We start from the raw sequence: 20,870 nt of genomic DNA, 5'->3' as shown, positions 1-20,870 counted from the left end.
TACGGAGGGTACTGTGGCGCTTATGAAAGACTGTCAGTTCAAACAAAACGACTGGCCGTTGGGCCGCATCACCAAAGTATTCCCAAGTGAAGATGGATGAGTTCGCAAGGCAGAGATCAAGGTTGCAGATAAAGCAGGGACAAAGTTGTTACTAAGACCTATGACACAAGTCGTGACAATGCTTCCTGCTGAGTAATGAAGGACTGCTGATGTTTTGTTAAGTTGTGTTGAGCTAAGATAGTGGTATCTTAAGATACCAGGCGAGGAGTATGCAGTCAGTGTATGTATGGAGCGGATTCTTCAAGAGACTTTTACTTTGGCGATGATGTCATCGGCTTTGTGTCACAGTTCAGGAAGTATACTAGCAGAAAATGAGGGGAGAGCCTCATGGTGTTCCATGTATCATAATCTTTGTTCATCTGTTACATTTCATGCTTTGCAGATACACTGCCGGTATGTTAGTTTGTCAACATAAATCTTAATTGATATTTAGTTTGTATTAGTAACATTAGATGGTATTTCATGCAGTGTTAATGGCATGTTCCAGCTCTTAGTGTATCAAGATGTATGCAGTAATCGATTGTCTCCAGTTAAAATTCATGTTTATTTAAACAATGGAAGGCATAAAATACCATGGCAGTGGATTAGTGTTTTAAATATCATTGTATAGCAATTTGTGTTCTCACGTTAGTACTCATACCCTGGTGATGTATTTTCTTGTAGTTTTACCCTACTTCCAGTCAACCATTAAAAGAGACAAACTGGGCTTCCTCTTCAGCGTTGTGATTGGGGGAGGAGTTGTCTATCTGCTGACTTATGCAGGGCGTATAAGGGTGGCAGAATACCCACACTGATCTACAGTATAGTAATAAAAGATTAGATCTGCTGAACAGAGAGAGAGAGTTAATTTTATATCAATTTAATTAGCTGTATTTTAAGCCCTATATATCTGAAAAGAAAATGATGTATTTAAAGCTGGTGAAAAGTTTCTTTGACTAACTGCAAGCCAGGACAGGGATATCTTTCTCTGGAGAATTATGGACTAAATATCTTGACTCACTTTGATTAATAAGTAGAACAAAATAAACTCTACTAACAGATTAAAGTGAGTCCTAGAACGTTCTAGGCTTGTGAGGATGGGGATTGTAATAAAGTGCTGAGTTAAATCAGATTCTGGATCAGCCATTTTGACACTATTTAACATTTTTAATAAGTACCAACCAGTTATAGAAACAGGACTTTTCATTTCTCCATTCAGGAGTCTGTTTAGTGTCTGTACTGTCACTCTGAGAGACAGTAGGGTTTGACGTCATCATTGGTCTCTGGACTGTCTATCTGCAGTTTGTGAGTTAACAAGAAGAGGGCGCTGTTTTGTCTGCTGTGTGAAATTAGGAACTTTAAATGTGTTCATGTTCTTATGCAGTTACACACACACACATTAAAGTTAGTAGAACTCATAAATATGTGGAATGATGTTAAATTACAAAAAAAGCACTTGTAGAAAAAGAAAATGAGCCTAATATACATGAAACCGTTGTACAAGTCAGCATATTTTTACATATTAATTACACAGAAAAGTATAATCATACACATACAGAGAAGCAGAGAGCTGAGGTCCGCCCAGCATGTGAATGTGGTGAGAACACAATGCAGATCACTAACAGCCTCACACTGAGCTTAACATACTGAGTATAAGAGCTGATACACAACATTTATATCAGAATGATTTCAGCTCTTAGCATTTCATACTCTTCATAGAGAAAAGACACTCTGCACTGAATCATACAGATATGATTATATTTACAAAAAAAGAAAAGGTTTTCACATTTTAACAGATATTTGGATTTACAGAAATTAAGAAAAAACCTGGAAGAATTTGAGGCTGTTATGTTACAGTTTGGAATTATAAGCACAAAAGTATTAATTTTAGATGTTCCTTTGTAGATTCTCTACATGAAGTTATGAGTAAGTACAGAGAAATGAAAGAATTTCCATAGTTTTACATCTTAGCAAGAACTAATAAAGAGATCACTGAGTCTCGTACATAAAGAAATGACACAGACTCAGACATTCAGGTTTATCTCCAAATAAACACAGAGCTCCAGAAACACTGAGCTCACAGATATCATGGAGAAACATGAACAAGAAAAAACAGACCTCAGAACAAACATCCACAAACATAGTTCAATACAATATCCTTAATCTTAGTCCTAATCCACAATGTTCACTCACACTGGATCATGATGAAGAGGTCTAAAGTGAATCCACTGTATATGGAGTTTATCACCTTCTCTGTTACTGAGTATCACAGTTTAATGTGTAGAACTCACTGCTAGAGTGTGGTACTCAGGAGAACTGGACTGAGGGTCCAGAGCTGTATACGTGTCATCAGGAGAACTGGACTGAACAGCCTGTGTGAGGGAAAGAGAGAATGAAGCAGAGGAGGAGAAATGAAGAACTCCATTTAGTTTTCTGAGTTAGGAATTCTTTACAGATCTAGAGGGAGGATTTGTGAAGAGACACTTACTGCAAGTGTGTGGTACACATTATCAGAGGACCTGGCTGTGGGCTGAAGAGCTGTGTACGTGTCGTCCTTAGCATTAGGGTCAGCATTCTGGACAGAGGATGGTTAGAGAAGGTGTAGAGAGACTGAAGGAGTTTAGAAATCACTAGTTTAACAATTTACTGTTTGAAACAAATCATCTCGATCATGATTTACTGACTGAAACCAAAAGGTAAGTAGCTCAGAACAGCACCTTGGACAGCACTCTCACCTTTTCACAGCTCCATCTTAAAACACTTCATCCTACTCTGCCATCTAGAGGAAGAGTTTTCGGTAACACTTTATTTTGCAGTGACCTTTTTTACATGAACAATGTAACTGTGTTAAATAGTTCACAATATGTGGATTATTTCTATTATGACATGCAGTTACATTGTGTCATGTTACAAAACAAGATCAAGATTAGAGCCTGAGATGTTTTTGGTGATGATTTTAATATAAAAATGTAAGGATTTTTCAATTATTTGTTATCCTATTTTATCCTATCTGTACTTAGACATCAACACACATGCCTTTACGTTAATTATGTTTTTAGGTTAATTCTTATTCTGAATTGACACTGTTACAATTCTGATATGGACTATATCTATTATTATTCTTCACCTCCTGGACTTGTCCTATAATGAAAGCACCCCAAAGCAAGTGTATTTCCCAAATATCACCCAGTAAAGGAAACTAGGTAGTAAGAAAATGTTGCAAGACAGCAAGAGTAAAGTTGCACTTTTAACAGTCGTATTCTGTCAGTCAGTCCATCAAGGTGGAGCAGTAGAACTCTTATCAGAGAATTTGTAGTGAGGAGAACTGATACTTTATAAAATCAGATGCTAAAAGGCTCCTGAGAAAATCCAAAATGAATGGACGTCTATGGGACATTTGTGCACAGTTGTAACATGATGGTTAATTTATTCAGACAAATACACTCGTTTTCTCAACAGAGAACAACATGAAGTGTTTCAACACTTATTTTTTTTTATGCTTTTTAACTCCAGCTTTGGGACTTTCTAAATGTGCCTTATTTACACTCATGACATCAGTGAGTGCAAATCACTTTACTCAGCCAATGAGCTGAGATTATTCAGCATGTTTTTGACTAATTATTCACATGAATGATACATGTACAAATTAGAAGTGATTAAATGGAATTAAGTACAATGAAATGGCCTACTTAATTTAGTGTTCTTAAGCAGCTATAATGTGGTAATAACACTGTATTTACACACTAATTACATTAAGATCAATATTGATTTTTATTGCTTGTTACTGAGACATTCTAGGCTTTAGTAAACCCATGTAATCACATTAAAGATTAATGTTACAGCATTTTTAAAATAAAATATAATTTAACATTTACAGTGTAGCAAATGTAATCACAAAGACTGATGTTACAGCATTTTTAAAATAAAATATAATTCAACATTTACTTTGTAGCAAATATAGTACAAATATGAAACTGCATTTCTCACCTGATAATCTTGTTTATCTGAAAGTCTTGTCTTCCTATTGATCCTGATGGGCAAAACAATGAATACATTCTAATTACTTCTAATTACTCTGACAATCTATGTTCATCTGTTGACACATTACTAATAAACCCAAACAAGTTATTTTGTTTTTATTGTGGGAAGATTTGTGCTACATTTTACTGACCTGCAGATGCAGATTAAGACAGTAATAAGGACAAAGCTTACTCCTCCCACTGCAATCCAGACTGCATACAAACTCTGACCTGCGGAGAATAGGATCATTTCCATCATTTTAGAGTCCTTATTTTAAATGTGGACACTGAAATATGAAGTATATCTATTATTATTCACCACCTACTCTTAACAGTGACCATCACAGTTCCATTCTGAGCTCCATGTTCATTCTGAGCTTCACAGTGATACAGTCCAGTGTGGTCAGCAGTGATGTTGATTATGCTGCAATTCTGTCCAGATCCTACAGGTGAGGTTCCACCTTCTTTAAACCAGGTGTAGTTCTTCACAGGTGGGTTTGCATCACTGCTGCAGGTCAGAGTCAATGAACTGCCCTCCACTATTCCACCAGAGGGACTGATGGACACTGAAATGTTCTTTGGAGGATCTTCAATAGAAGAAAAATGTAAAGGAAATGATGCCTTTATGTTTATTAAGATTCAGCTAAATTTAAGTTTAACCCCTTAAATATTCAGGGCCCAATGTTTTATTACACGCATTTCTTACTTATGAATAGCTCAAATAGATTGGATTGAAGTCCATGTAGTTACTGAATAATAAACCTGAGTAATAAGGATTTTGAGGGGTTGATACTTCAGCATTAACTCACATGTAACATTAATCTGCACAGCAGTGGATCTTCTGTCTCCCATGTTCATCATGACACTGACATGTGTATTCTCCACTGTCCTCAGATCTGATGTTGGGAATGCTATAGGTTTTTCCTTCTCCTACTGATGTTGATCCCTTAAACCAGGTGTAGTTCTTCACAGGTGGGTTTGCATCACTGCTGCAGGTCAGAGTCACTGAACTGCCCTCCACTATTTCACCAGAGGGACTGATGGACACTGAGACGCTCATTGGAGGATCTAGACAAAATTAAATAATTAGTTGATTTATATTTGCAGGTTTGCATATTATTAAACCTGAAACATTTATCAGACATTTAATATCTTGCTTAATTAATGCAAATGGTGGAAATAAATAAAATAAATAATTATTTTAATATAATTTAAATAAAGCAACAAACAGTGAACCAAGCCCAGAAAGCCAGGATACATTTTTAAAGTCTACATTGATTTACTTTGGGGGAATAAATGAGATGACTCACATCTGACTCTGAGGTTGTGAGCAGTAGAGCTGAGATGTTGATATCCTCTTACAGCACAGCTATAACTGCCTGCATCCTCACTGCTGACTGTCTGCAGGTGGAGCTGGTTGTTCTTGATGGTCTTTGTGGTTAAAGGACGTCCATTTTTGTACCAGATGAATGTTGGGTCAGTCAGACTGCAGGTGGTTTTACATGTCAGATCTGCTGTTTCTCCCTCTGTCACTTCTTCAGGAGTTTCTACATGGAGCTCTAAGACAGTAAGAGGACCATCAGATTAGGAGAGTAAAGCTGTAAAGACAGTGAACTTCATTCATCAAAGTTACAAACAAGTGTAGAAACGAGTGCAGATGTAACTAAACTGAATGATGTTTGATCTTCTATGCTTCTCAGTGAGGAAACTTTTGTACATCAAAACAAACAGTGATCTGGGTGCAATTTATAAATCAGCTTCATAGACGTTCATAGAAGCAAGTGAGAACCTTATTTACATATCATTTGCAACAAGTAGTGCTCATGAATATAATTTAAATGAAGTTTGTCCTGCAGATGTAAAGATGGTCAATCAATATAACAAATATTCAGCAGCTGATGCAACATAAGGGAGGTTTCTGGTCGAGTAGTGAAAGCTTTGAAATCTTGAAACTACAATGAGTTAAAAAAAATAAAATGTGAAATGAACAAAATGTAGCCCTTTTTTCAGATGGGAAAATTGATGTGATTGTTTAGTGTGATTCATTTTATAAAACACTGACTGCTTGAGTGATAATATTGCAGTATATGATATTCTAATGTACTCTGTAAGCTATGATTTGTATTGACAGGTGGTACATTTTATTCAAATATCAATCGGTAATGAGCTCATTTTCAGATGTGACCTCACAAATATTTGATGGATGAAGTCCAATGAAAAAAAAAAATATTCATCTAGTCTTTACACACGCACACACACACACACACACACATATATATATATATATATATATGTTCTCATACCTCCTTTTTTGCTTTTTTTAATTTTGTAGAATTTAAAAACATCTCTGCATTGTGTAATATTTTCACTGTAAACAGAGAAAAAGAAATAGATTTAAAAATGTTTAAAAATGTGTAAATCTTCTTCGATATATTACCATTTTTGAGACACTCTTTTTTTTTCAGCAACGGCAATGTGTGTGTTATTTATCATTTGCCAAATAATTGCTCTTATTATTCATGACTTTAACATGAAAATTCTTTAAATCAATCAATTAATAACAAGACTGTTTTTTGAAAGGACTAATGTTTTTCCATGATTTGACATGGACAGAATCAAAAATAAAATGAGCAGATCAATTTAATCAGGTGTAAGAACAGATAAAATGATGTAGGAGTGAATCAGAACAGAAGCTGAACATCATTAGAGCAGATTAATAAAATCAGTGATGAAAAAACAACATGAATATTCAGAGCAGTCATGAATAAGAAACATTACTCTGAAACCAGAGCTGTGTCTTATAGCTGGGACAATGGGATGATTAACTCACCTGTAACTCTGAGCCGAACTCCAGGTTTACCTGTCCATTTTTGTTTATCTACTTTTGCTATGATTCTGAAGCAGTACTGATGTTCATCCTTCTTCATTACATCACTCAGTTTGAGGGAGAAGTGTTTCTGTTCATCAGTGAAATACTCAACTCTGCCTGAATAATCTGGGTCTTTACTCAGATCAGTCAGCTTCACACCCTTAACTGGGTCTATGTACCAAAAGGCTGCTCTCACTGTAAGATGTTCTGGGTGAGTATAAGTTCCATTTATAAACACTGTGGATCCTTTTAAAGCACATATTTCCTGTTGGTTGTACTTCACACTCCACTCTGTTCCAAAAGCTCCTGAAACATATGATGCATGAAAGAGCTGATTACAGAGTCTGGAGCCCATAAGACAGTCAGAGTTACTGTAGCTTACAGCTTCACTTCTCTCCTCTCTAACTCCAGCAGCTCCTCTACAACACTGAGCTGATTCTGAGAGAAACCACAAACCACAACAAACACTGACTCACCAACAGTCATGAGCAGAAAGATCAGAGGAAGAGGAGGAGCCATTCTCAATGACCTCATCACAGCAGCCTGGAGGATATTTTTAGTTAATGACAGTGAAATAAAGTCTCCACGTCTTCGTTTTCAAATTCCTTAAGAAGTCTAAGATTTGAAATGCTGAAACCATTATGAAGTCTGTCTTTTATTTAGTCAGTTTAATTTATTTAATCAGTTCTTCAACTCTGTGTTTATGATAACCTGACTGTAAAGAACATGAACTTATTATATTTTGAAAAGAGTGATTAATGTGACATTTCTGAGTATCTATGACCAGCAGGTTCTTTCCAAGGGAAGGTCTATACTGAGCAACATGGATCCCCTTCTTCATTCAGAGCTATTCTCCCTTCACAATGTAGATTTAAGGCATTATGTTTCTCAAACAAAAACAGAACTTAACAAACATTGTCTTTACAATGTATTTGTTTTTTATGTTACTACTTAAGCATCACGTGATCATATATGTTCTCCAAACTTTCCCCCAAAACAATCCCACATGAGACAATAAAGATAAACTGAACTTCTTTGAAACTGAAATGGTAGAAATATCAATCTCAACACAAAGACCTAAATTTGTACTGTATCTTTTTCATAAACTAATAAAATATTATGACTCAAACATACATCTTACCGTTCTGTAATGAGGCTCCTCTTCAACGTCCAAGTGATAAATGGTGAGAGCAGAGACAGAACTGAGATGATAAACTAGATGTGGTTAACAGATAAGTAGTCAGGTGAAACTCCCAGAGTTATTAATACACTCATTCCTCTTATAGAATATCTGTGGTCATCTTAGCTGCAGTAAGAGATGAACTTTACCTTCAACTTCTGGAAGGTCCAAAATTATCTCCCAGTGAAACTATGATGTCTTTCTGTTTTAGATGTCTATTAAAATCATTTAATATTAGACATGTACTGATGTAGGACCAGTTCCTCCTCTTCTCCTGCTCCTGTATGAAGCAGTAATGATCACTGGTGTGTTTATCAGTGCTGATCTCAGTACAGTGTTACCCAGCTGATAGAATAAACATCATCAGATCATCTGAAGAACACAGTGACTGATCTGCTGAATGTTCCAGGACTGTTTTTAAGGGATATTTTATTACTGTATGAAATGTTTTAGATGAGACTTCAGATGGATGAGTTTAATTATTTGAATTGTGTTTAACTGACTAACAATGTAAGAGTATGTTGGCTTAAAATATATTTTGACCTAGTAGTGATGTAAGTCTAACTCTGAGTGAAAATCAATCAGGTTAAAGTGGTTTAATTTAGTTAAGCCAACACATCTGCATCTCTGTCTGCTCATGTGGAAGAAAAACACTGGACTTTTCCTTTCCCTCCTTTCTTTCAGGCTGATAAACAGGCAATGCAGTGTTTTTATCGTAACTTCCACTGTCATTTTTTTCTTACTTTTTTTGGTTAGCATGTTGATTAGCACATTAGCTGTTTCATTACTTTGACGTTTTGTGTGTTAGCATGTAAGCTAGCATGTTTGTTTGCAGTTAGCGCAATCTCGGATAAGAAGTCAGCACCCAGCTCACTGTATGCCACTACTTGTCCATGCCCACACATTGAAAGTTTAGCTAGTTTAGATGTGGTCTAATATTCTGCTTAATCACCAGTGGGCCAACTGGACAAAAAGCCAGAGGGCTGCTATGTTTGCCATCAGTGGGCTTATAGTGGCCCACTACCCTACTGCAGACTGAGTTAGTTCAGGAATTAGCACATTGTTAGCACCTTAACTAGAATATTAGTTCACGTTTAATGTGTTAGCACCATAGCTAGCATGTTAGTTGACAGTTCACAGTTGACAGACACAGCAGTGCTGCTGGAGTTTTTAAACACCTCAGTGTCACTGCTGGACTGAGAATAGTCCACCAACCAAAAATATCCAGCCAAACAGCTTCCTGTGGGCAGCGTCCTGTGACCACTGACGAAGGACTAGAGGATGACCAACACAAACTGTGCAGCAGCAGATGAGCTATCGTCTCTGACTTCACATCTACAAGGTGGACAGATAAGGTAGGAGTGTCTAATTGAGTGGACAGTGAGCGCTGCTGTATCTGATCCACTCAGACCAGTGCAACACACACAAACACACCACCACCACATCAGTGTCAGTGCAGTGCTGAGAATGATCCACCACCCAAATAGTACCTGCTCTGTGAGGGCCCATGGGGGTCCTGACCACTGAAGAACAGGGTAAAAGGGGGCTAACAAAGTATACAGAGAAACAGATGGACTACAGTCTGTAACTGTAGAACTACAAAGTGCACCTATATAGTAAGTGGAGCTGATAAAATGGACAATGAGCGTAGAAACAAGGAGGTGGTCATAATGTATATCTGCACTTTGTTTAGTTGTGTGTTATGTGCTGCTGTATTGTGATGCACCGTGTGGCCGGAAGAATAACTTTTATATTAATAATATAAAACTATTGGATATATACATTTTAAAAGTGAATTTGTGTCTGTATTTTCCTGTGGCCTGTTTATAGTATTAAGCTTGGCTGCTGCTGCTGGGGCTCTCATAGCATGTCTGAGGTTACTGAGTGTGCACATTCATATGTGTCATGACTTTAGCCTGGCTAGGTGCTCAGAGGCCACGTCGGGGTATGAATGACGTCATTTTCTCTGAAAGTATGAGATGAACAACAGCAGCAGTAGCACATATTTTCAGGATTCTACTTTTAGAACTGAACTCATGATGATGGGTGTCTGATATGCTGATTAACTTAATGAATCATTGTTGTCTATTGTTACTGACTTTCAAAGGGGATCTTTTTTTTCTGGACATTTTGCTGTTAAGTAGGATCCCAACCCTGTTCCTGGAAATCTACCATCTGACATCAAGATGCTCCTGAAGGCCTTGATTAAAACAAAACTGGATTGGAATTTTGTTACATTATCCTGTAACAACAACAATATAATAATAATAATAATAATAATAATAATAATAATAATAATAATAATAATGATAATAATAATAATAATTTAGTCCTCTGAGTGGGACACACGGAATCTAGCTATGGAGCCCTCCAGTGGCCTGGCACAGAAAGAGCAGCTCTGGGAACCAGCACAGTAAGAAAGGTCCTAAAAGCCGACACTGAAAAAGGACAGGGAGCTACCACTGGAGCAGCAGCTGTTCTGGAAGCCAGCACAGGAACTGCACAGGGAACCCCCACAGGAGAAGCAGCAGTTTGAGTAGCCAGCACTGGATCAGGATGGAGAGTCAAAACAGGAGCTGTACAGTAAATCACCACTGGACAAGCAACAGCTCGGGAAGCCAGCACTGGATCAGGATGGGAAGCCACACAAGATACCAGCACTGGAGCAACCTGGAGGACTGAAACAGGAGCCCTGTGTAAGCATGGAGCCAGACCAGAGTCAAGCACTGGAGTGGCCCAGGAAACATGAACTGAAGCAACTCAAGAAGAAGAAACAGGAGCCTGGGAGCTGGAAGATGACCTAGAGTAGCCACCACAAAAGAGGAGGATCTGGGAGCCACTACAGGCAAGGTAACTTGGGGTGGCAGGATAAGGGCAGATGCCTATTGACCATTGCTTGTACCCTTGATTGTGCCACCACAGGAACAAAAGGGCCTCTACCCTAGTGACAGTTCAATACCTTCTTTTGAGTATCAGGAGAAAATCATCATCATTCTAAAGAAAAGACAACATGACCTACTGATGAACTTTCAGACAGCAGGTCCAGATCTCACTCTGTTCTTCAGATCTGATCAGGTTTGTCATCAAATTGTTAATACTGTACTGAGATCAGCACTGATAAACCTACCAGTGATAAACACTGCTTTTTGCAGTAACAGGAGAAGAGATAGAACTGACTAAATTAAACCAGAACATGCTCTGCACAGAAGACATCACAAACACAGTATAACTAACACATAACTTTGCAGGAGATTCAAGAGAAGCTCATCTTTTGCTGCAGTTAAGATGCTCACATGCTTCCTGTAGGAGGAAGTAGCATGTTAATGAGCCTGGGTATTTTTTATTGAGCATGAGAGCTTACAGTTAAATGTTGACCACATGTAAATCAACACACATCAGTGCTGCCTGTGTTCTCACCATCTCCCATGAAGACACTGCAGAATTAGAATTAAAATTCAGAACCATTAGCCAACTGTGTTGGCACAGGAATTAGACCTCTGCATTTAACCCATCTGTTCAGTGAAACACCCACATACATGCACAGCTGTGAACACACACACACTAGGGGGCAGTGAGAACACTTGCCCAGAGTGGTGGGCAGCCCTATCTGCAGTGCCCGGGGAGCAGTTGGGGGTTAAGTGCCTTGCTCAAGGGCACTTCAGTCACGTAATGTCAGCTGAGGGGATCAAACCAGTATGTCCAGTGCTACTGGGCGCTCCTGCGGGAGTCTAAATGAATGAGTTCCTATTGGGCTTTTGTGCAAATTCATAGTTTGTGCTGAAAGTACACATTCTTTAAAACACACCATTAAACATCAGAGAATATTTCAGTGCAACTGTTTTTGAGTGCTTTTGAGCTGTAGGACTGTCTAACAGTGTCTTATGTGTGTTCTTGATGTCATTGAAAATGAACTGCTTTACTCAGCCAGTGAGCTGATCAGCTTGCCTACCAATCAGTACTTAGTAGCAGTAATTCCAACCAGTTAGCAGTCAGTAACTGTAATGCCAACAAAACAGGATTTCATTTTTCATTTTTAGCTGTATCTCTCCATTCACCCCTCTTCAATGAGGACTTGCTCACAGGCACCCTCTATTGTTTTGTCATGTTTCTGATATAACAAGAGCAACAAGTCCTGAGTCATGTGATGCAGCAAGGAGTTCTGGGAATTGGAGTCCTGGGCAGCCGGGAGGGAGGCATGAAACCAAGTGTAACAGAGCTAAAACAAAAAGGAAAGAACTAATAATAATAATTGTAGTCCTTAGTTGTGTGAATTCTTCCAAAATTATTGTTCATAAGAAATCATTTTTGTTATATATTTCTTGTTACTTTGAGCTAAATTGTTGTTTTATATTTCATTTTTCAAAAAAATACAGATTCTTGCTATGTTAATACTACATACAAGTTCAATTTACTAATTTGGACTACAATTCCCTGCTGACATGCGCACAACTGCCGAAGCTCACGTTTTCTGTTAATTTTGTCCCTTCGCGCTTCCCTTACCCCCAGCAGCGCTTTGCACTATGCTGGAGGTAAGTTGTGTAGAAAAAGCTCTGTGAATAATCTCATATTTTAGGAAGCTCTATGTACTTCTGAGATGAATGTTTGCAAGCATCATCTGTAATACCAGTCATAGCGTTTATGTGCTGCGTTTTGGACAAGTATTAGCGCATATTTAACTCCCTCTCTGTGCTAGCTACAGTTCGTCCACTATACGATCACATAACTAAATGTACTAGCTAAGCTGTATATTGTATTACTTTATGTTATTTTCATGAGCAAATGTGTACTAGTAGTCAGCCCAGCAGCGCTTTACACAATGCTGGAGAGCTATGGGTAGTTGCAGCAAACATAATGTTGAAACGGATTGTGTGTGTGTGTATGCAGGAACAACAAAGACACAGGCAGAGAGGGAAGCCATTGAGTCAGCCGTTTTCTGTGCGTCCATCCTTTTAATGTGAGCTCTATGGTAACACCTACCGTTACACAAGCTGAAAGCAAGTCTGCAAAAAAAACATAAAACATTTAGGAGACCACAAGTAAACATATCAAATCTAATAAAAGTGCGGTGTGATTTGCCTCAAAACAGGCGTAGAAAGTGTTTAGCTCATCTGGAAGTGCAGCAATGATGTTATTCACAGAACGAGTTTCCCTCTTAAAGTCCGTTATTGTGTTTAGCCCCTCCCACAGGCTTCTCGTGTTGGTGGTGTTGAACTGTGATTCCACTTTAGCCCTGTACTCTCGTTTGGCAGCTCTTATGGTCTTACAGAGAGCATAGCTGGCTTTTTTATACTCATCTGTGTTTCCTGATTTAAAAGCAGCGGTACGTGCTTCTATTTGCATTATATAAGATTTTTCATTACAAATTACATTATAGTGTGGGGGTAAATCACTCTTATTTCGGGGTAGAAAAAATATCTCTTTAAACCTCAAGCACAGCCAGAATCAGGACCCAAACCTGGATGATGGTGACTAACTCTCCCAAACACAGTACCTTCCCAAACTGCTTTCACACAACCTGAACATTAACATCGCATACTTGAAAAGGCAACTGAAAACCTTCACTTAGTGTTTTAAGAACTATATACAGCTGGTTAAGCATGTGCAAAGCATCTTGGGAACAAAGCAACACTACAATATTACAAATGTGCATGAGAAGTGTCTTTGAAATTTTAACATGAAGTTCAGATTTTTTCCACCTTTTGCTTTAATAACAGTGAGCACTCAAGCTGACAATGAGCTCAGTTTGTGCAAAACCCTCTGATTAGTAGATCAAATCCACCTAAAAGTGGTCCAAACATGAGCTTTAATGAGGAGATAAGACCTGAAAACATCTTCTCATATGAAGGCCAAGTTTGAATAGTGACCTAAAAAACTGCAGAATATTTCCTTATTTTTCTTAACTTTTCTTTGTTTTAGTAAACTTCTAAAACTTAGGCTTAAAGGCTTAAAATGAAAAACATCCCAGATTTTCCATGTGGTCTCAGACTTTTGGACCCCAAAAGCACAAGATTCTCTTCTTTTAAGATGGAACTTCCATCATATCCTTTGTTCAGTATTATCACTCATTAAAATGTTATCAAACTGTATCCATTCATTCTACATATTCTATATTTAAAAATTATAGTCTGTTGTTTTGCTGTTATTCACAGTTTTATTCACAGTTCCTCTTGTTTTGTTCCTACTTTGTGTTTTTATATTTTGACATTGTGTCTTATTTTATCACTTTACAGTTGTAATATGATATTAGTATAAATAAAACATATATCCATTAAATGTATACTTTTTCTTATTATTGTAATTGTTATTATTTTTCCTGTAGACTATATATGAATGTATGTGTTGATTTCCACAATAAATATCCAGTTTCTCAGAGCAGAGAAACAGCACCCTCCTTCTGTCAATTCACAAACTGCAGACAAAGACACCAGTGATGACGTCAAACTTCACAGACTCTTAAAGTGGCAATAAAGACATTAATCATACCTCTGAATATGTGACAGTATGAAAGAAATGTCTGGCAAAAAAATATCAAAATTAATATACAGTTATTCAACAATATATAACTCTTTCCAAAAAAGTTGTGACGCTGTGCAAAATGTAAATAAAAACAGAAACCAATGATGTGCAAATCGATTTAACGCTATATTTATTGAAAATAATACAAGACAACATATCAACTGTTAAAACTGAGAAGTCTTATTGTTTTTTTTTTTTTGTTTTTTTTTGGAATATATATGCCCATTTTGAATTTGATGCCAGCAACATGTTCCAAAAAAGCTGTGATTGGGATGTGTTTAATGCATTGCTGCCTCAGGGCCTGAAATTCACGGCCATCCACTACTGATTTTTGGCCTTGTGCCTTAAATACAGAGATTTCTCTGGATTCTCTGAATCTTTTAATGATATTATGTACTGTAGATGATAAAAAGCAAATTTTTGCCATTTTACATTGAGGAAGTTATTCTTGAATTGTTAATGTATGTGTGCACAGTTTTTCACAGAGTGGTGAACTCTTCCCATTTTTACCTCTGAAACATTCTTTATATACATTCTTTTCAATCATTATTAGGTTTTATAGTATAATAAACACAATGAAGTAGTTCTGCTAAGGTTACATGGTATTAGTGGTTAAGTTGTTAAAATCAAGAAAAACATTGTCTGTAGGGGGGGTGGGTTGGGTTGGGGTAACAACAGTTAATGTCACCTGTTAGCCACATACTGTTAGTCTTATAGAAACCACAGATCTAAAAAAAAATAAATAAAACCATATAACAGTTATGTTTATATTAACTTATAGTTTAATAATGTAGAAAATTGGCATACACTCTTTGACCATTTTATTATTTATTATTTTTATTATTATCTTGTATTTTTTTTTTGTTAAATACAACCTCTTACCATATTATTACCATGTTATTACCAAATTATTACTGGTGTGTAAAGTAAAACGCAATTTTTTCTGCTTTGTGGTTTTCAGGATTGATAATATACTAAACTGTTTTTTAGCAGCTAATCAGACTTGAAGGAAACATTCAATCATTGATTATCTGTGAAAACAGAAAGATATAACTGTTTGACATGTAGGAGGTGCTCTAACACTCTAATCAACCTACAGAATCTCATGTAAAGAGAGACAGAGAGAGATACATGCCCAGATCCCCCTAAAATCCTAAAATCAGCCTCCATCTTTTTGTTTCATTGTATATCTTCTTGGGTGCCAGTCACCCAAGATCATCTCTGACGACCTTCGAATGTGATTTGAGTGATCTGATTACATTCACTGTGTGTTCTGGGTATGTTTACATTTGGCTTTTCATGCAGTCACATAAAATATGAACATTATCCAATCCTGTGGGGGAACAAAGGAAGAGAAAGTGGCATCCCAGAGGAAAGCAGGCCGGTGTCAGGAACAGGCTGAGGGCTTGAGCATAAAAAGCAACACTGCCTAGCATACTGCTAGCCAATGTTCAGTCTCTGGAGAACAAGTTGATGACCTCTGGGCCAGGATCAATTCCAGAGGGACATTTGGGACTGCAACCTCCTTTGCTTCTCCGAATCATGGCTGAGGCCAGCAGTACTGAACCACGCCATTTAGCCAGCCCAGTTCCTCTTGGTTTACCGCATTTAAACCTTCCTCATGCCAAAATATAAACAGAAGCTGAAACATATGATGCATGAAAGAACTGATTACAGAGTCTGGAGCCCATAAGACAGTCAGAGTTACTGTAGCTTACAGCTTCACTTCTCTCCTCTCTAACTCCAGCAGCTCCTCTACAACACTGAGCTGATTCTGAGAGAAATCACAAACCACAACAAACACTGACTCACCAACAATCATGAGCAGAAAGATCAGAGGAAGAGGAGGAGCCATTCTCAATGATCTCATCACAGCAGCCTGTAGGATATTTTTAGGTAATGACATTAGAAATTAAATGCTTTTATTGCTAACACAATGTTTTCTATGTAGTAATTAATCAATAATCCATGACTGTCTTATGTTAAGATGACTGTGATGAACACAAATGAATTACATAATAAACATGGCTGGTTTAGCAATAGGTGTTGCTTAGACATCTCAGAAATTTTTAGACCAGACCAAGGTCTGTATTGGAAAACATGGAGCACCATCTTCATTCGAAGCTACTTGCCCCTGACAATGAGGAACAATGAGGAACAATGAAACATATGATGCATGATATGTATGTATATATGTGTATGTGTATATATGTGTATATATATATACATATATATATATATATATATATATATATATATATATATATATATATATATCATCATCATTGTTAACCGCTTAGTCCAGATAGGGTCGCGGTAGCAGTTGGGAGAGCAGAGAATCCCAGGTGACCCTGTCCCCCGCAACTTCCTCCAGCTCATTCCCGGGGACCCCAAGCCGCTCTCAGGCCAACTTGGAGATATAATCCCTCCAGCGGGTCCTAGGACGACCCCGGGGTCTTATTCCGGTAGGCCGTGCCTGGTGCACCCCCACCGGGAGGCGTCCCGGGGGCATCCGGATCAGATGCCCGAACCACCTCAGCTGGCTCCTCTCCATGCGGAGGAGTAGCGGCTCTACTCCGAGCTCCTCCCGGATGGCTGAGCTCCTCACCCTATCAAATAGAGTGTAGTCCGCCACCCTGCGAAGAAAGCTCATTTCTGCCGCTTGTATTCGCGATCTCATTCTTTCGGTCATTACCCACAGCTCATGACCATAGGTGAGCGTCGGGATGTAGACCGATCGGTAAACAGAGAGCTTCGCCTTACGGCTCAGCTCCCTCTTCACCACTACAGTCCAGTACAGAGATCGCATTACTGCTGGCGCTTGTCCCAGCCTGCGGTCGATCTCACGATCCTTCTTCCCATCACTCGTGAACAAGACCCCGAGATACTTAAACTCCTCCACCTGGGGCAAGTCCTTTCCCCCTACCTGGAGTGGGTATACCATCCTTTTCCGGGCTAAGACCATGGACTCAGACTTGGAGGTGCTGATCCGCATACCAACCGCTTCACACTCAGCTGCAAACCACTCCAGTGTGCGCTGGAGGCATCCATGTGATCCAGCCAAAAGAACAACGTCATCTGCAAATAGCAGAGACGCCACCCTCCGGCCTCCACACATAATGCCCTCCTGACCCCGGCTACGCCTTGACACCCTGTCCATGAATATCACAAACAGGAGTGGAGACAGGGCACAACCCTGGCGGAGTCCAACGCTAACACTGAAAGAGTCCGACTTAATGCCGAGTATACGAACACAGCTCTCACTCCGGGCGTACAGAGATTGAATGGCCCGGAGTAGTAACTCCGGCACCCCATACTCCCGGAGGACCTCCCACAAGATATCTCGGGGAACACGGTCGTAAGCCTTCTCCAAATCCACAAAACACATGTAGACTGGGTTGGCAAACTCCCATGCCCCCTCAACAATCCGTGAGAGGGTGAAAAGCTGGTCCATTGTTCCACGGCCAGGACGGAATCTGCATTGTTCCTCCTCAATCTGAGGTTCAACTATCGGTCGAAGTCTCCTTTCCAGCACCTTGGCATAGACTTTCCCAGGGAGGCTGAGCAGTGTGATACCCCGATAGTTGGCACACACCCTCCGGTCCCCTTTCTTGAAAATAGGGACCACCACCCCGGTCTGCCAGTCCAAGGGTACTGTTCCCAAGGTCCATGCACTATTGCAGAGGCGTGTCAGCCATGACAGCCCCACAATATCCAGAGCCTTAAGCATCTCCAGGTGAATCTCATCCACCCCCGGTGTCTTGCCACTGAAGAGCTTGCCAACTACCTCAGTGACCTCCACCAGGGAAATGGAGCTTGACACACCAGAGGCCTCTGACCCTGACTCCCGTGAGGGAGGCATGTCACCCGGATTAAGGAGTTCTTCAAAGTGCTCTTTCCACCGACAATATCCTCATTTGAAGTCAGAGTTTCTCCACCCCTGCTGAATACAGCCTGGGCGCAGCCACCCCGACCACTCCTGAGTCGCCGGACAGTTGTCCAGAACCTCCTCGAGGCCGACCGAAAGTCTTTTTCCATGGCCTCACCAAACTCCTCCCACGCCCTGGATTTTGCTTCTGCCACCGTTGCAGCTGCCACCTTTTTTGCATGTCGGTACCTATCTGCTGAATCGGGAGTCCTTCGAGCCATCCAGTCCCTAAAGGCCTCTTTCTTCAGCTTGACGGCCTCCCTCACCACCGGTGTCCACCAGGGGGTTCTTGGGTTACCGCCATGACAGGCACCAACAAGCTTTTGGCCACAGCTGCGCCTGGCAGCTTCCACAATGGAGGTTTTGAACAGGGTCCATTCAGACTCTATGTCCCCTACCTCCTCTGGGACATGAGAAAAGCTCTCCCGGAGGTGGGAGTTAAAATCATTCCGAACAGGGGCCTCCGACGGTCGTTCCCAGCACACCCTCACTATTCGCTTGGGCCTACCGGGTCTAACCCTCAGTCTTCCCTGCCATCTGATCCAACTCACCACCAGATGGTGATCAGTTGACAGCTCAGCACCTCTCTTCACCCGAGTGTCCAGAACATATGGTCCCAAGTCAGATGAAACGACAACAAAGTCGATCATTGACCTTTGACCCAAGGAGCTCTGGTACCATGTACACTTATGAACATCCTTGTGTTCGAACTTGATGTTCGTTATGGACAATCCATGCCTGGCACAGAAGGCCAATAACAATTCACCATTCGGGTTTAGATTGGGCAGGCCGTTCTTCCCAATCACGCCTCTCCAGGTCTCCCAGTCATTGCCAACATGAGCAATGAAGTCTCCCAGTACGACTATGGAGTCTGTGGTCAGGACCCTTTCCAGAACCCCGCCCACTTGCTCCAAGAAGGCCGAATACTCCGACCTGTTGTTTGGTGCATAAGCACACACAACAGTCAGAGTTTTCCTCTCTGCGATTTTAATACGCATTGAGGCGACCCTCTCGTCCACCAGGACAAACTCCAACTGTACTGCCGCCAGCCGGGGACTCGTGAGTATCCCCACACCCGCCCGGCGCCTCTCACCTTGTGCAACCCCGGAGTAGGAGAGGGACCAACCCCTATCCAGGAGTTTGGTTCCAGAGCCGATACTGTGGGTGGAGGTGAGCCCAACTATATCTAGTTGGTACCTCTCAACCTGCCGCACAAGCTCCGGCTCCTTCCCCCCCAGTGAGGTTACACTCCACGTACCAAGAGCCAGTTTCTGCCGTAGGGGCCTAGGCCACCAAGGGCCCCCCTGCAATCTCCCACTGCCTGTACGGCACTGCACCACTCCCCCATGCTGGACCTTGTGGGTGGTGGGCCCACATGGTCCCCCCACGTTGCCTCTTCCGGCTGAGCCCGGCCGGGTTACGTGGGCTGCCTGGCCACCAGGTGCTCGCCGATGGATGCTACCCCAGGCCTGGCTCCAGGGGTAGGTCCCGGTGACCCTCTCCCGGGCAGGGTACACAATGTTCTGTGTCCATTTTTCATGGAGGTTTTTGGATCGAGTTAGTCTGGGTCTTCACTCCAGACCTGTTCGCCCTGGGAGACCCTACCAGGAGCATGTTGCTCCCGACGACTTAGCTCTGAAGATCCCTAGACCACACAAGCCCTTCTGCCACGACAAGGCCCCGATCCAGGAAGGGCCCTATCACCCTAATTATTTTAAATCATTACAGGATGTTATGATATTCGGGGTATTACTGCAAAACAATGAGGTGGTTCTGCTAAGGTTACATGGTCTTAGTGGTTAAGTTCTTGTTATTATCATTAAAGACATTGTTGTTTCTTACCCATAATGTATTTATATGGTCAGGTACAGTGTGATGTTCAGACATAGTTACAGGCTGTAATTACAGTGAAACTAAATGTTATTGCAGCTGTCAAATCCTAACTTACTTCTTTCCATCTAGTTTCTAAGTTTCTGTATCTCATATCAGGTGAAAACAATGCTACTTTTCTGCTTTGTGGTTTTCAGGATTGATAATACATTAAACTGGTTTCTTTAGCAGCTAATCAGACTTGATGGAAATGTTCAATCAGACTGATGAAAAGTAAACTGTGAAAACAGAAGAGCATCACTGTTTGACATGTAGGCGGAGCTGTAACACTCTCGAATCAACCAGTAGAGTCTCATGTAGAAGAGACAGAGAGAGATACATGTGTGAAGTTGAACCTCATAAACAGCAAACAGCAGAAAGAGGAAGTTGCCATCACCATGACTGCAGATGCTGAGCTCACATAGCAGGGCTGTAATCATGTGCAGTGTT

The 20,870-nt window shown here is 40.3% G+C and overlaps 1 protein-coding gene across 1 annotated transcript in view; it reads right to left on the bottom strand.

Moving 5' to 3' along the window:
* Positions 1-1,281: 1,281 nt before the first annotated feature.
* Positions 1,282-20,870, bottom strand: part of LOC118797731 (B-cell receptor CD22-like) — a 57,613-nt gene continuing 38,024 nt past the window's right edge. Inside the window, exons 2-9 of the mRNA XM_036556998.1 lie at positions 16,436-16,502; positions 6,889-7,233; positions 5,369-5,617; positions 4,385-4,645; positions 4,252-4,289; positions 2,528-2,614; positions 2,331-2,411; positions 1,282-1,335 (exon numbers count right to left, since the gene is read on the bottom strand). Coding sequence (XP_036412891.1) covers positions 1,282-1,335; positions 2,331-2,411; positions 2,528-2,614; positions 4,252-4,289; positions 4,385-4,645; positions 5,369-5,617; positions 6,889-7,233; positions 16,436-16,493 — 1,173 coding nt within the window. The 5' untranslated portion in view covers positions 16,494-16,502. The remainder of the gene's footprint in view (positions 1,336-2,330; positions 2,412-2,527; positions 2,615-4,251; positions 4,290-4,384; positions 4,646-5,368; positions 5,618-6,888; positions 7,234-16,435; positions 16,503-20,870) is intronic.

This window comes from Colossoma macropomum, unplaced genomic scaffold (genome assembly GCF_904425465.1).
Source record: "Colossoma macropomum unplaced genomic scaffold, Colossoma_macropomum, whole genome shotgun sequence".
NCBI lineage: Eukaryota > Metazoa > Chordata > Actinopteri > Characiformes > Serrasalmidae > Colossoma > Colossoma macropomum.
This window is presented reverse-complemented; position numbering and strand designations above follow the sequence as displayed.